Source organism: Epinephelus lanceolatus, chromosome 9 (genome assembly GCF_041903045.1).
Source record: "Epinephelus lanceolatus isolate andai-2023 chromosome 9, ASM4190304v1, whole genome shotgun sequence".
Taxonomy (NCBI): Eukaryota; Metazoa; Chordata; class Actinopteri; order Perciformes; family Serranidae; genus Epinephelus; species Epinephelus lanceolatus.
In genome coordinates this window covers 38890796-38905339 of record NC_135742.1, presented here as the reverse complement: position 1 = coordinate 38905339, position 14544 = coordinate 38890796, and the positions used below count along the sequence as shown (strand labels likewise).

Below are 14544 nucleotides of genomic sequence, written 5' to 3'. Positions count from 1 at the left end.
GTCAGTCAGTGGGCGGGGCCACCGCAGCTCCGGTCCGATCGTGAGATTGGCACGAGAGGGAGTGAAAGTTTGGAGACAAGAAGGAGAAGCTGCAGCTGTCTTTGGGCTTTGGTCTGGACGCACTTTTACTGCAGCCTGCAGGAGCTCACAGCCTCAGGAGGGACAAAGAAAGTAAGTTCAACTACAGCCTGCAAACACCCTGCCAAAGTTTTACTGTAAGTGTTTAAAAATCAGAGCTAACGCTTTTATTAATGGGACTTATTACTGCGTCTGTGTGATGGTCGGTTATGATGTTGAAATCCTGCGATGGTACTGCAGGGTTTGCATTTAGTGGCAACCTAAAGTTTTCCAAAAGTTATCATAGGATCAGTTAAACTTTAGGGATTTATAGTAAGTGACGTAATATGAGGTAGAATTAAAGAAACTGGCTTTTAATTTCAGTTTTTACATCATCTAAACATATCTATAGTGTACTGTATTGCACTATATACAAAGTCAATTAATCAGTTAGTCAACTGTCAGAAAATTAATTGTCAACAATTTTGATAATCTGCTGAATCATTTCTCGAGCAAACATACCAGCCATTTGCTGGTTTTGTTGCTTTTCTCTACTTTATAGCATAACTCCAATACATTTAGATTTGCAGTTGTTGGTCAGACAAAATACGATGATGTCAACTTGGCATCAGTTTTTCTTGGTATTTCATTTATGAAACAAGTTATAAATTAATCTGGAAAAAAAGTGTGTTACATGAGCAGAAAAACATATTTTTATTGTACCTGTTCACACCTACGTGACAATAGTATCCTCTTATCAATCAGGCCCATCATGATTTTAAAAACAAGGTCAGCCCAAGGACAATGTGCAACAGAGAAAATGTCACAGTCCAAACCTTTTTGGTGCGTTTCAGTCTCAACCCTTATCTCTGTGTCTTCTTGCTGTGAAGCTCTCCTCAGAGTGCTACAGGAAAGGGCATGAAAAGGCCAGTTGACATTCTTACAAACTGACATTTTGACCTTTTCAGCCAAAGCATAGCCCCCACCAGCAGCAGGTGGGACTCACGCATCTGCTTTTGATGAAGGTGAAACAGTTTGTATATATATATACATATATATAAGACAAAAACCCCTTTGACCGTCCTTACAGCAAGATGGCAGTAACATTGAGTTTTTAAAGAGGGTTAATTCAGAATATCCTAAAGAGCACAATTTCCTCTCTCCTGTCAGAGTTTCTTAGGCAAAGGGGAGCGGAGGTTTCAGATTTCTGAGTTTCTGGTTCAGTGAAGTTCTTGACATATTGTTTTGTGCTCAATGCAAAGGGGAGCCAGCACATCCTGGATATGTTCCTCTGTTTGATTAGATGTTGCTAAGTGGCTGCAGCTTCGTCCAATCCTTGTCCTCTTCTGATGTCCAACCACTTTTTCTCAGTGAAATTGTGAAAGGGACCATTTGTTTCCTAGCTTGAAACAAGTTACATTCAAGAACGAGCTGGTCCGGGAACAAAGCTCAGTTCCATAAGCATTGCCTTAATTGAACCTCAGTTTATATGTCCATGCTGGCAATGTGTTTCTAATGACAACACCCCTGTTTGGACTGACACATTGTAAGCAGACCCAGAGGCTGTGGGCTTCATTCCATCTGTTCATTCTGTAATGTGTGTGCTGTTTCTAGCTTGTGTAAGCACTGCCACGTTACAATGAGGAAAGTAGAAACCCCGCAGTTGAGGGATCGTCTGTCTCCTGCCAGATGTTTTTACCCAAAAGCTTGAGATTTGGAGCTTTTAACATTTAATGCATCGTTAAAACACAGCTGTTGATGAGTCTGTGGAGGATTTCAGTTGCGTGCACATTTTTGAGCTGCATTTTGTCTGATCATCCGATGGGCTGCATCAGTCTTTGACTTGGAGTTGTGCTTTATTCTTTGTCTTTAAAGGTAGGCAGAAGTATGGCCTGGACATGTATCAGTGTTTCTCTGTGGGAGTTTGACATTACATCACCCTGCAGGTGTCAGTTTCAGGCTTGAGTCCAGCTTTTCTTTGACTTTCTGAACTCAAAGAGAACTGTTACATGATCATCTCTCGACACAAAACTGGATATTTGTGCAGCTGTTTCATGTAAATTAATATTTAGCTATTTTAAAACATGTATTGATATATCACAATAATAATTCAAGGCATAGCCAGTTATGAAAATTGTCCTATTTACTGTTTCAAAGACCTACGAGGGTGCTTCTCTATTCTGTTAAAACTCCCCTGCTGCATAGGACATAATACCTTTACCATTTACACAAGAACACCTGCAGTTTTTTTTTTTTTTTGAAGAGGTATAAAGAATATGTGTTTGGACAGTACATTTAAAGCTGGTGTAGACAGTTGTATTTTGGCATCATTGAGCAAAAATTCCATAGTAAACTTTGAGCATATTTAATTGAAGTGCACTGAGAGAACACTAGACTTCTGCTCCCTGTCTTGGCTCTCTTTTCAGGCTCAAGAAAATCTAGTCTGTGCCAGGAGACTTTGCCAATCACAGGTCATTTCAGAGAGTATGTGTTCCTATTGGCTGTTCTATGAATGCAGATGCACGTGCACATTCCTTCAGCAGACGAAAGTCTGATTCAATAGTGGAGAATCCTGCAGAGAAATTTGCTACTCCAGCATTGGCAACAACTGCCAACACTGCAAAGCAACCCAAAAAAACAAGACAGACTAATTAAAAATAGAATCTAAAAGAGAGTCTGACAGATGAGGCACTTATCCATAGTCAGTGTATTACCTACAGAAAATGTCAGTCAGCAGGCCCTAGTTTAGAGGAGCAGGATGGAGTCTGACATGGAAGCTAAACAACTGTTGTGGTGACCCCTGTCCACTAGTGCTAGTTAATTAGTCACCCGCATGTTTACGATATTAATTTAATTAATGAATTGTATATTTTGGGCAGGGTAACACAATGGTTTGAGTTCAAGGTGTGAGAAAGAATAGTATCAGTAACATTGTTAACACATTACAGAGAAATACAAAACCGTACTAATGAACCTTCATTAATATAAGCTTTTATTTTATCTACAAGTGCACGTCACACACTGAGCGAGCCGCCTGTTAATTACACTGTCACCAAAGCAGTAATGATTGTGCTAAGTGGCTAATGGGCATGTAGCTACTGACATGTTTCAGATGATACATCATGTTCGCAGTCGGCAAATGTTTGCCAGCATAGTTTACATATCACCTTGGGTTCGTCCTTCACCTTCTCTAAATGATCCTGCCCGACAGAAGTGAAAATTAACATGACTCCTGTCTGACTGCTGAGTGTGGCCACTTCCTGTGTCTGTTCTTTCAAATTAAATTCCCACATGGCCCAGTCATATAGGTTTTGATTTATTTTGACAAGGTGCAGCTCCTAGTAGAGGTTCATATTTTTTTTTTTTTTTTTTTTGTGACTACGTGACCAATGTAATCTTGCCGACTAATGACCTTTCAAGTCGACTAACGTTTGGTTGACTATTAAGGGGCAGCCCCAGTACACTGCTTAGCTTCTGTGTCAGTACTCCTCTCTGCTTATCAAAACTGGGGACATGCTGACTGCCAACTGTACTGTATATAATACACTGACTATGAATAAGTTTCTCACACAACCCCACCACAACAGATCCGAACAATCCATTTATTATACCAGGTGGAACAGTATAATTAATAGCGAGGTGTTTAAAGGGGCACTTAAGCAACTTAGAATTACACTTTAATCAGTTCTGGGGGACTCACAAGAGACAGATTAAAAAAAGTGAAATAATGGTCAAAATCAAATCAGTAGAGGCAGAGATGATGTAATTAATAGTTTATTTTTTCTCAGACCCTCCCTGCTTGGTAATTAACCTCTGCTAAACTCCATGTCCCCAGTTACACAGGCTTTCTGATACGTCTTCAAGACCAGATCCAGATTACCCTGATGGCAATATTTGGGGTTTTCAGACTGTAATATCTGTCAAATGCTCCTTTATTGTTCCCTCCGATACTTGCTCTTCTTTCCTGTCTTATAACCGGCACACACTACTGTGAAGAACCAACTGAAATTTAATGAGTGCTTCTCTCTTTTTCATCTTCTCATTAGCTCCAACCAAAATATGGCCACCCAGTGTTTGCCCTGCTGCACTGTCATACTGTTAGTGCTATTAGAACTGGCTGTTGCCCAGTATGAACACCTCGGCTACCCTCCGGGGTACCCCGAACCTGAACAGGAGCAGTACACCGCCCCGCAGCTGTCAGCAGACACGCCAAGGATTCAGCTCCGATTGGCGGGAGATAAGAGGAAACACAACGAGGGTCGCGTAGAAGTTTTCTACAACAACGAATGGGGCACTGTCTGCGATGATGACTTCACTATCCATGCAGCCCAGGTGGTGTGCAGGGAGCTGGGTTACCTGGAAGCCATCTCATGGTCACCATCCTCAAAATATGGGAAAGGACAAGGTATGTAAAACACTGTTACGTCAGTGTTTTTCTTCCTGTCAAGGTGGAAATACATTCAGTATGGTCACTGTTACATAATCCTCACAATACAAATTGGTAACATCTCATATTTTATTATATAAGGCCAACACTGGCTGAACATGCAGTATATTGATGGAACCTTCCATCCAATGAATAATAGTGCAAAAAAGTTAAATTGAAAGATCATGCACAGGATCTTTCAATTTAACTTTTTTGCACTATTATTCATTGGAAGCTTGTTCATGGTAAATGCTTCTCAATTTTTGGGGAAAAAAACAGGTCAGCCTTCAAAAAAATCCATTTCTCATTTGTTTCCACTACTAAAGGGAAAAATTCCTCCCTGTGGAAGCACTGATGAATATCTCTTTTGTCTCTAAAGGACCCATCTGGTTTGACAATCTCCACTGCACTGGCAAAGAAAAGACCTTGGCGCTGTGTCCCTCCAATGGAATCGGTGTTTCAGACTGCAAACACAGTGAAGATGTAGGCGTTGTGTGCAGTGACAAGAGAATCCCTGGATTTAAATTTGTCAACACCCTGCCCAACCATGTGGAGGTAAACTTGCAGTGTCTGAAATCTTACACACTCTGTCAAGCACTTTTTAAGGCCAAAGGCTTCGCAGACCCTTTGTTGACTCAAGCTGTTTTTTCTTTATGACATTTTTTTTTTTTACTGTTTTGCCAAAGGACATGTGTTTGCTGACACTTTGTCAGCTTGAATGCTGATAGCTGTGTTTTATGATCTTTTCTGCTTTTAGTTTTTTGTATAAACACCTTAAATCTTTAAAACCCTGCTCGGACATGGAATACGTAACATTACTGCCTTCAACTTTGAGTTGAAGTAATGGGGCTTTGTCATTCAGATATTGGTGTCTGTAATGGTACATAAATCTTAGTTATGGCACATGACAGGACTGTTATGGAAAAAGTTCCAATGCTCATACTATATTTGGCACCTCAGGTGCAAGAGGCAGCAGTTGCACAGCTAGGGTGCAGTGTTATCACCACTATTCATCAAGAAAGTTTCCCTCACAGGCTGTTATCAGTGATGGATTTGAGAACTTATTCTGCTGTTGAAGCCTTCATTTATAAACAATGTGAAGACAAGGAACTAGAGGTGCACCGAGTGCAATTTTCTTGGCAGATTCAGATTTTTGATCTTTTAAAAGTCTAACCTGCCAATTGCAATTTGATTTCTTTCTAAGAATTGACAACATACACAAATGTTTTTTGTAACTTTTCTCTGAAGCCACTTGAAACTTGGCTTGAAACAGTAAAAATCTGTCTTAAACATAAAACCATCTTGGTGAAAATAAATCTTAGAAGATATTAGAAAACCTAGTTCAAAAACAGATCATTTGGCTGCTCCAACCATTTCTCAGGATTGTGGGGTTGTGATCAGGTCAGACTTGATTGGCAGCTCCCTTTCTGTTCAAGTAGCATAACCATTTTCTTTTCTTTTCAATCACTAATGTTGAAATGTTTTGCATATTGGTTAGAAAACTAACTAGACTTACTAGCAAACAAGGTTAGACCACCCAAATCTGTGTTTATATTTAAGTTTACCCCGTGGAGTATGGTGCTACTCGCTTTAGCATTTTCCATTCACTTAGCTACATTAAGTGATTAGCATTTAAGCTTATTATCAACTCCCCCCGTAGTCTGCTTGTTATCCTGACTGACTGGCAAACTGGCAGGCAAGAGTAGACCACCCATATTTGTGTTTTTATTGAGTTATACCTCCCAGACTAAGAAGCTAAGTGTTTTAGCATCCTCCATCTACTTACAACCTGGACTAGACTGCCTGAGGGAGCAGCGCATGATGGCTACCTTGCTGAACTGCTGTGAATCTCAAAGGTGCAGTGTTCACATGGACAGTGTTGCTGCTGCAGAGCTGCCTGCTATACGGCAACTGTTGTATATCCACAATTTAAGCTGATACTCCACAGTCTCATGTTAACAAATGAAGGGATTCTGTCAACAACGTTGACAACAAAACTTGTCAGAGGGCATTTATTTTAAAACGGAAACAGGAAGTGTTGAGTTACAAATGGATACCTATAGTTTTCATAACCGTGACAACACAGACATTGAAACTGTAATAAAAGGTAGCGTTATATCAATACTGTATGATTATCAAAAGTTGTTAACAGGGGTACCGCTAAAACACCCCAAAAGGTTCTACAATGTACATGTGCTGCTCACACAGGAAAGAAGACAATCCATGTAACAGGCAGAACTTGACACAGCGTTCCAGAACGTCAACAACCAACACACCCAGGGTACCTTGCACGTCGTATCTGGATGTGGAAAGTCCATGACCAAATGTCGATTTATGACGAGCTTGGACTGAGAATGTGTTGGATATATATTCCAAAAATCGGCCAATTACTTTAATTCCTCTACAAGGGACTAATGCTTCCTCTTCTTCCATCATACATTTCCTCATTTACTTTATAATTTCTTAGCAAACTAGACTGACAGATGGATTAAAAAAGACTGTTTTTTAGACCAGTGGTTCTCAACTGGTGGTCTAGATCCAAAAGTAGATCACGTGTCTGTTCTGAGTGGACCGCAAGTGACTCACAAATGTGTCCAGTTTGTAAAAAACACACTTTATTTTAGAGTACAGTGAATTTCTGGCACAGAGCTTTAATTAAAGTGCCGTCTCCTGCTGTAGTGAGTGACTAACAAACAGCTACTTGACAGAGGTGGCAAACTAGCTTAACGACATGGCCAAAGGCAAGTATGACGCTGAATATATTAAACTGTGTGGACCTTGAACTAATGACCAAGGAAAAATCTGGGCCCCGTGGCTGGACCAGTTGGGAAACACTGCTTTAGACCCTTCTTGCATGGTAGCTTAAATGCCCACCTCCCTCAAACACCTGACAACACAAGAGTTTTTCTTTCAGACTTAACAAAGTCCCTCCAGAGTCACAGAAAACAAGATACAATCCTTTTCACAGGCTTAGAAGTACTGTCAATGTCCCTTTAAATAATAAATCTTTTCTAGGCTGGAAACAGCTCTGTACTCGTAACGTTAATAACCCACACTGACTCTGTTTTAATAACTGTCCTTTCTTAATAGCCTGCAGTGAAAGTGTGTCAGGGAGAGTGAAGTTAAACTGGTAATTGTTAGGTGTTGCACTCATAACTGTCAGAGCTGTCTGGTCGGACCTTGCTCCATTGAGCATCGCTTTCTGGGCTGGCCAATAAGCTCCAGCCTAATTGCCACCAAAAGCAGAATGTTATCTTTCTGTTCACTGTGCAGGCCTCATGAATCCACATTCCAATGTTATGAGCAAACTGCAAACCAGAGCTAACTCTGCCTCTGCCTCTCTGTCTAACCCACTCCCCTGCTTCTTTGGAGAGTTTCAAAACTAATATAGCATTTTCCATAATGCCCTCAAAACATGTGTGGACACCTCAGCAGAGCTTTTCTTCTCTTTTCCAAAAGCAACTGTCACGATTTAGGGGCTGTAATGGTTGGCTTGAATTGAAAAACTATTCACTGAGTGCCTGAGCTTGTCAAATATACTCCCTCTGACCCAAGAGTTTGTTAAAGCGGCTGTGATTGATATTTTTACAATAACAATCTATCAAATGACAGTGAGGAAACAATGTGAAAAGGGTCAGTTGTTTGGAATCTACAGAGAATTATCACCTGAATCTGCAGCTCCTCTTGGCTTTGTTTAGCTGTCTAGCCCACAGCCCACCTGCACAGCATAGTGGAACACTTGGCAGCTAAATAAGTAGCTTGCCAACACATTTACTATATCAACTTAAAAAGTGATAACATGTCAGTGTGGTATTCACAACTTGTTTCCGCTGCTCCAAAGTTGCCAAAAAAACTCAGTTTTTGTAGGTTTACAGTGTGAATCTACCAAGCAGCCACCTCTGGGGCTAAAAATCAGGCCAATGCAGAAGTGCCAAAAAACAGTTCCTCAAATGGCCACTTGTGGCTGGCTCTAAAAGTGTCAAAACCCATAGACCCCCATGTTAAAGGGAAATTTTGGTTTATTTCAACCCGTCTCCTGTCGTCCTAAATTTGTTTCAAGTCACTAGTGACATAGAAATAATAGTTAGCATGTTAGCCGTTAGCCTAGATACAGCCGTGGCGTCAGACCTGTTAAAACGTAAGTGAACGGGCAACCTTAAAGTGCAAAGTTAGTCCACTAAACAAGCTTTTTTTTCCACAAAGACTGCCTCATATCGTTAGGATAAATGTCAGAGAACATATAGAAAACGACATGTAAACGTGTTGTCTTACCTTACCGGTGTGCTGCCATGTTTGTTGTTTACTATTTAGCAGAGGCATTCCTCTTCTGTGGGCATTGGGGCACAGCATTCACAGGTAACGTTACACCACCGATCTCCAGAGCTAAAGCCTTGCAGCAGCCATTCCTCCTCTGTCATCCTCTACCTGTTGCGCCTCTCTCTCTCTCCTCCTCCGTTCTTCAATTTCACGAAGCTCTTCATCAGTGTATTCTGGCTCAAATAAAGTAGAATACTGAACCAAATTGCTCCTGATGGCTTTGCCAATCGTGTGTGAGGGCATGTGAATGTCTAAACTGAGTAGCAGGTGTCACCTTGTGTGGTAGCCTCAGCCACCAGTGTATAAATGTGTGTGTGAATGTGTCAGTGTTACTCTGTAGTGTAAAAGCGCTTTAAGTGGTCAGAAGACTAAAAAAGGCAAGTGCAAGTCCATTTATCATTTACCAATGTAGCATTGCATTGGATGCAGCAGAACCAGTAATATTCTGTTTTTTATACCGCACATTCTACTTCCTTCTCGAAATTAGGTGCCTGCAGTACCCACAATGCAACTTGATCACTGACTGTTCTGTCAGAAATTTGTGGCTGTTATGTTAGTAGCCTGAAGCCGCTACCCTCAAGCAGATATGAGTAGTGGGCCACAGAGGTCTGGTTGCCCACTTTCTAATTCCACAGCGGTGGAGTTTTTAAAGCTGCTCTGTGGAGGTGGATACATCAAGCTGACTTCCTGTACAGAGGTTTACACATGGTTTACAGACAAATGGTAAAGATTATGATTCTCCAGTGAGCACGGCTGGAGAGGTCTAGACGTCTGGAGTCAAGCGAGGATTGTAGCTGCAAAAAGAAAAAAAAAAAAAATCTGAATAAGCTTTTCCATTGACTGAAAGAAGTCACGTGAGCTCTGAGCGTGCAAAACACAGCCAGGCCTGGTGTTATCATCTGGAAGTGGAAATATGGTGACTCACTCGGGTCTTTGGTGGGTAATGGCAGCCATGACAACATGCTGCGGGGGGTTTTGTGGTATGGGATGATTAGGGCTTTCAGAGTGGTTAGGAGACTCCATGTAGAGGCACCGTTGCCTGCTCAGGTGATGGAAACCTCAGTGCAATGGGCAGCCAGTCCACCACAGAGGAAATACCCAGAGAGTGAGCTAAGAGTGAAACATGAACCCTTGCATGTACGTGTTGCTGACCTTTGACATCTGTGCTCAGATTCCTCTCTGTGCTGCTTTGTCTTCTCACATTGTTGAAATGAAGTGTTGCATTTTGAGCATTGCCAGTTTTTTCCTTTTTTTAAATGGCTTGTAAACTTACAGGAAACAAAAATCTCATTCCATGAATTTGTTTTTATGTGGTGAGCGGAGTACGCTGGTTCGCATGGACTCTAGTGACTGTATATTTAGCATTGTGTCTCAGTCAGCTGCACAGTAAACAACACAGAGTGACACCCAGTGTTCAGCTCCACATTTATTTATGTATTCTTGTCATGCTTAGAGGAAGTCTGCTGCCTCGCCTCAACATTTTAGTTTATGCAGAAACGGCTACAGAGAATTACTGAGGTCTGACCTGTGATCATTGCATGCATTACATTCCATTTCAAACCAATTTAAACATGAAGAAATTCCAGCGCTTATGAAATGTGATGTTTGGCAGTGCCCGTTTCCCTGCTGGTCTAACAGGCTGTCCCATTTATCCAAATTATATGAACAGTGTTGCAGTTAGATTTCTCAACCTGAGTTATTCAACTCAACACTCGGAGAGGGACAAAAACAGCAGTTAGAAACATCTGAGGAACAACCAGTGAGAGAGGAATATTCTTAGCCGTTTGACTTTATGTGGAAATGTTAACTGATGTGGAGACTGGCTACATAATGGAGCATTATAGAAATGTCTGTCAACAGTGAAGGAAAGCTGGAGAGATGTAATTAGGGCTGAGGATTGTAATCGTTGTAGCCAACTGTCCTCAATTATAAGTCATCAAAAGCTTTTGAAAATGGGTTATAATGGCTATGTTCACATTACAAGCAAATGTGGCCAAATCCAACACCGATCTGATTTTTTCCAATGAGATCTGGGCCACTTTCATATAAGATCCTAAATCTGATCGGATCACCGGCTATGCAATCACTGTGAGAGCAGTCGTATAAGAATTCATGTGTGTTTTTCCTATACAGCCATACCTCATTGCGCAGGTGCAAATCACTCACCATACAGTGGTGGAGCGTTCTGCTAAAACTATAGAGGGCTGCCATAGCCGTACTTGCTGCTGCGGTAGGCTGCCCCAGTTACCAGCCCACAGAGCCCGACTGCTAGACACTTTCTGACCGGGAGGTCTTGCCACCATTTTTGAGTCTGCTGTGACAGCCTTGCTTCGACGTGCTGACAAAGATTATGGAATGTGGCCCTGGACATAGTTAAGGTTTTAGAGGAACGGTTCCTCTGTGAAACCCTCCACCATCCGGCCCCGCCACTCCTGACTCCTCCCACACCCACACCTCTCTCTCCACAGAACTATCAACAGTAGCTGCTAAGAGAGCTAAAGCTATGGCTTTTGCTTTCCTTCGTCTTCTCACTTTCATCCACAACATGTGAGGACACAGAGGACGTGTCTTCCTTAATATTTAGAACATGTGCATTTGTTTCCCCCAATAAAAACATGAAAGTAGCAGAGGACTTTTATTTTGATTAAAATTTAAGACATTTACACTTTGAATTGCATAGAAAATCACCAGAATGCAAGAAATTGCATTTCAGAGCAGAGGTCTGTACACACTGATGTCAGATACGGGTCACTTCAAACCTTAAAGTGAACAGTCTAAGCATAAAAATCAGATCTAGAAAAAAAAAAAAATCCATTGGGCATTATGCCCTGTAATGTGATAATGTTGGATTCTTAAGTCAAACGCAATATGGAAAGGATCTCTCATTTGTCATTTGCATCACGTCTATCACGTCCATCACGTCCATTGCAGTGTCCAGCAGGGATTTGCTTCTAAACGAGTCTTCTACTCACGTTGTAAAACTATTTTCTCTAAGCAGTGTCCTCTTATTGCCCAGGTAACATAATTCATCAACTATTTTGATAATCAAATAATCTTTCAAACATCTGCTTATCTTTGTCCTAATTAGTCATAATAATAGATCACAATTAACTGAATGTATTTAGGGTTTGAAGTGTTGTGACATGTTATTTCCTTGAGCAGTGGGAAATAGCAAACTATCACTATTATTTTCTTACATTTACATTCTTCATTTCTTACATATAATTGACATGCATTGATTAACTTAGAAAATAATCAGCAGATTAATTGATAATGTAAATAATTGTCAGTTGCAGCCCTGTAGATGAGATAAGAGTGACCTTTACTGTGCACTCATAGCCATATTATTAGAGCCAAAGCTGTCTATATTATTGAATTGTTTTATTTTACACTGCGATTTATTGCTAAAGTATTGCATTCTCAAATTTTTAAAAGTGTATTTATATAAATTTCAGGACTGGTGCATCAGTACTACAGAAATTTAGTCCACAGTTATGGAAGGCACAATGACCAGAATTGAAGTCATACAGGACTATGTTTAACAGCAGCAAAACAATATCAAGACATCCGTAAACAAAACTCTCACAGAACTTGCGCAGAATAATCCAAGTGTCATTTATACAGTCGTTTGGTTAGTACTTCCCAAACAGACTGCCCTTTACAACGGGTAACTGCATGGAGAGTGAAACTTAATCTATGCTCTCTTCAAAGCCAGACTCTATTGAGAAAAACATGTATTTTACCTCACTCATCACAGGAGCTGCTGGTCTGCCACTGCCTCACACAGCTAGTTTGATGTATTATTGTTTGACTTTTGTTGTTTTAAAATGTTAGTTCAGATCCACCAAAGTCTCACAATAGCAAACTAACTAACTGATCGAGGCAAAGGTTGACCACAAGTTCCCATGTTCAGCAAGGTTAAGTTAGCGTTTATGTTAATGGAGTCAGGCTTTGAATAGAGCACAGACGAGATTCACTTCCCATTCAGTTCTCCAATAGAAAGAGCTCTGTGTTTGTACCGAGCAAATGACTGGATAAGTGATATAGTTTTGCTGTTTTAAAACGTGGACCCCTATGACTTCAATTCATCACAATTTTTTTCAATTCTTTGTTCACTGTGAAAGCATGCGATAAAAACAAAGCTTTCTTCACAAATTCAATATAACAAGGGGTGAGTAATTGATACAAAAATGGTCATTTGGGAGGTGAAGTATCCCTTTAATATAAATGTATATAAACGACTGGAGTCCTATCCCCTACACTGCAAACAGTAAAAACAAAACCTATGCCCTTCTTCATCTTGAATTAATGAAAAACCTTCACTGAGAGCTAGCATAATCTTAGCTCATGATGAAAAATGTGGGTAGTGGGAAAAGATCTTAGCGATAGCAGATGCCCATAGGCAACTTCCCATGCTGCCTTGCTCAATCTTCTTCTGATAGTCTCCTTCCTTGTTCTGACAAATCTTCTGTGGGTGTCATGCTAGAACACAATGAAATCTGGCTGTGGAGACTAATAGAACCAAAGCTCTCTTCACTATTTGCATTTCCATCTTTACTCCTTTTTTTTACTGCAGCTTTTCTCTCATTCTCCCTCCTTCCTCCTTCTCTGCTGCTCTCCCCCTTCTTAAGTAGATTACAAGCAGCCATGAAGTCACCCCAAGCAGAGTTTACAACTCCCATTTTCCTCTCTTTAGTCATTTTTTCCCTCGGAGGCCTTAAGGTCAAATCTCCCACTCTCCTCCCTGTAAATCTCCAACCATGTTGTGGTAGGGCACAATAAATTGCCTCTTCAGCCCCTCAGCACATTTGGACTATGAGTGTGGATAGATACATGGTTGCCCTTTGTGTCACAGTCTTAAAATGGTTTTAACTATTTAAGTATTTTTCACGTAGCTGTTAGATGTTTCTGCAGCTCTGTAAAAGCTTTCTGCCTGAGGCATCACATTCCCACAGTGCAACACAGGCGGATGTTTAGCCTCTGGAGACTCTGGAAAATGAAGTGTTCCATCTGCAATAAGTGTGAGTGGAGGATCTCACTCAGGGCAGAGCTTGCTTTCACAGACAATGTAATTCTTTTATGTTAAAGTAAGAAATGTCCAATCTCTTCTTCAATGCTGACAAACATGTATCAGTGTCACAGGAAGTATGTTTTTGATTAGACTGATATTTGAGACTGTTTGATGTTTTTCTCGTCATGTGCAGAACACATTTGTCACGTTTAATCGTCTGTGTTGTTAAAGAGGAATGCAGTGTTGTCATTTGTCTGGTGTTTTTTTTTCTTTTCTTTGGCTTTTATCCACAGCTGTTCTTCTTCTTTTCTCCATCACAATGTGTAACATGTGTCACATGTGCTGACAGAAAAATACACTTGTTATACGACTAGTGTATACAGCTTAAACTAAGCATCAAAGTTCCTTCCTGGCCTCGGAAATAGTAGTTTGACAAAACATTCTCAACTCAAGGTCCAGGACAAGCATTTTACAGAGCTTTCAACCAGGCCACATGAGCTTCATCATTGAATGGAGTTCTCGTGGAGATGGATCTGTTGATATATGAGCTCAGTAGCTGCACTTTCAGGACTTTTCATCCTCGTTGGCTTAAAGTTTAAGCATCAAAGTTTATTCTTGACCTTGGGAATAGGATTTTGACAAAACTCAAGGTCCACTCACTTTTTGGGGAGCTTTCAAACATTTCACATGGTCATCATGAAGACCAGACAAACCAAAAGATCAGAAAACTCCA

The 14544-nt window shown here is 40.7% G+C and overlaps 1 protein-coding gene across 1 annotated transcript in view; it reads left to right on the top strand.

Moving 5' to 3' along the window:
* Window positions 1–14544, top strand: part of loxl2b (lysyl oxidase-like 2b) — a 57361-nt gene continuing 42817 nt past the window's right edge. The window contains exons 1-3 of the mRNA XM_033619885.2: window positions 1–171; window positions 4104–4462; window positions 4863–5038. Coding sequence (XP_033475776.1) covers window positions 4117–4462; window positions 4863–5038 — 522 coding nt within the window. The 5' untranslated portion in view covers window positions 1–171; window positions 4104–4116. The remainder of the gene's footprint in view (window positions 172–4103; window positions 4463–4862; window positions 5039–14544) is intronic.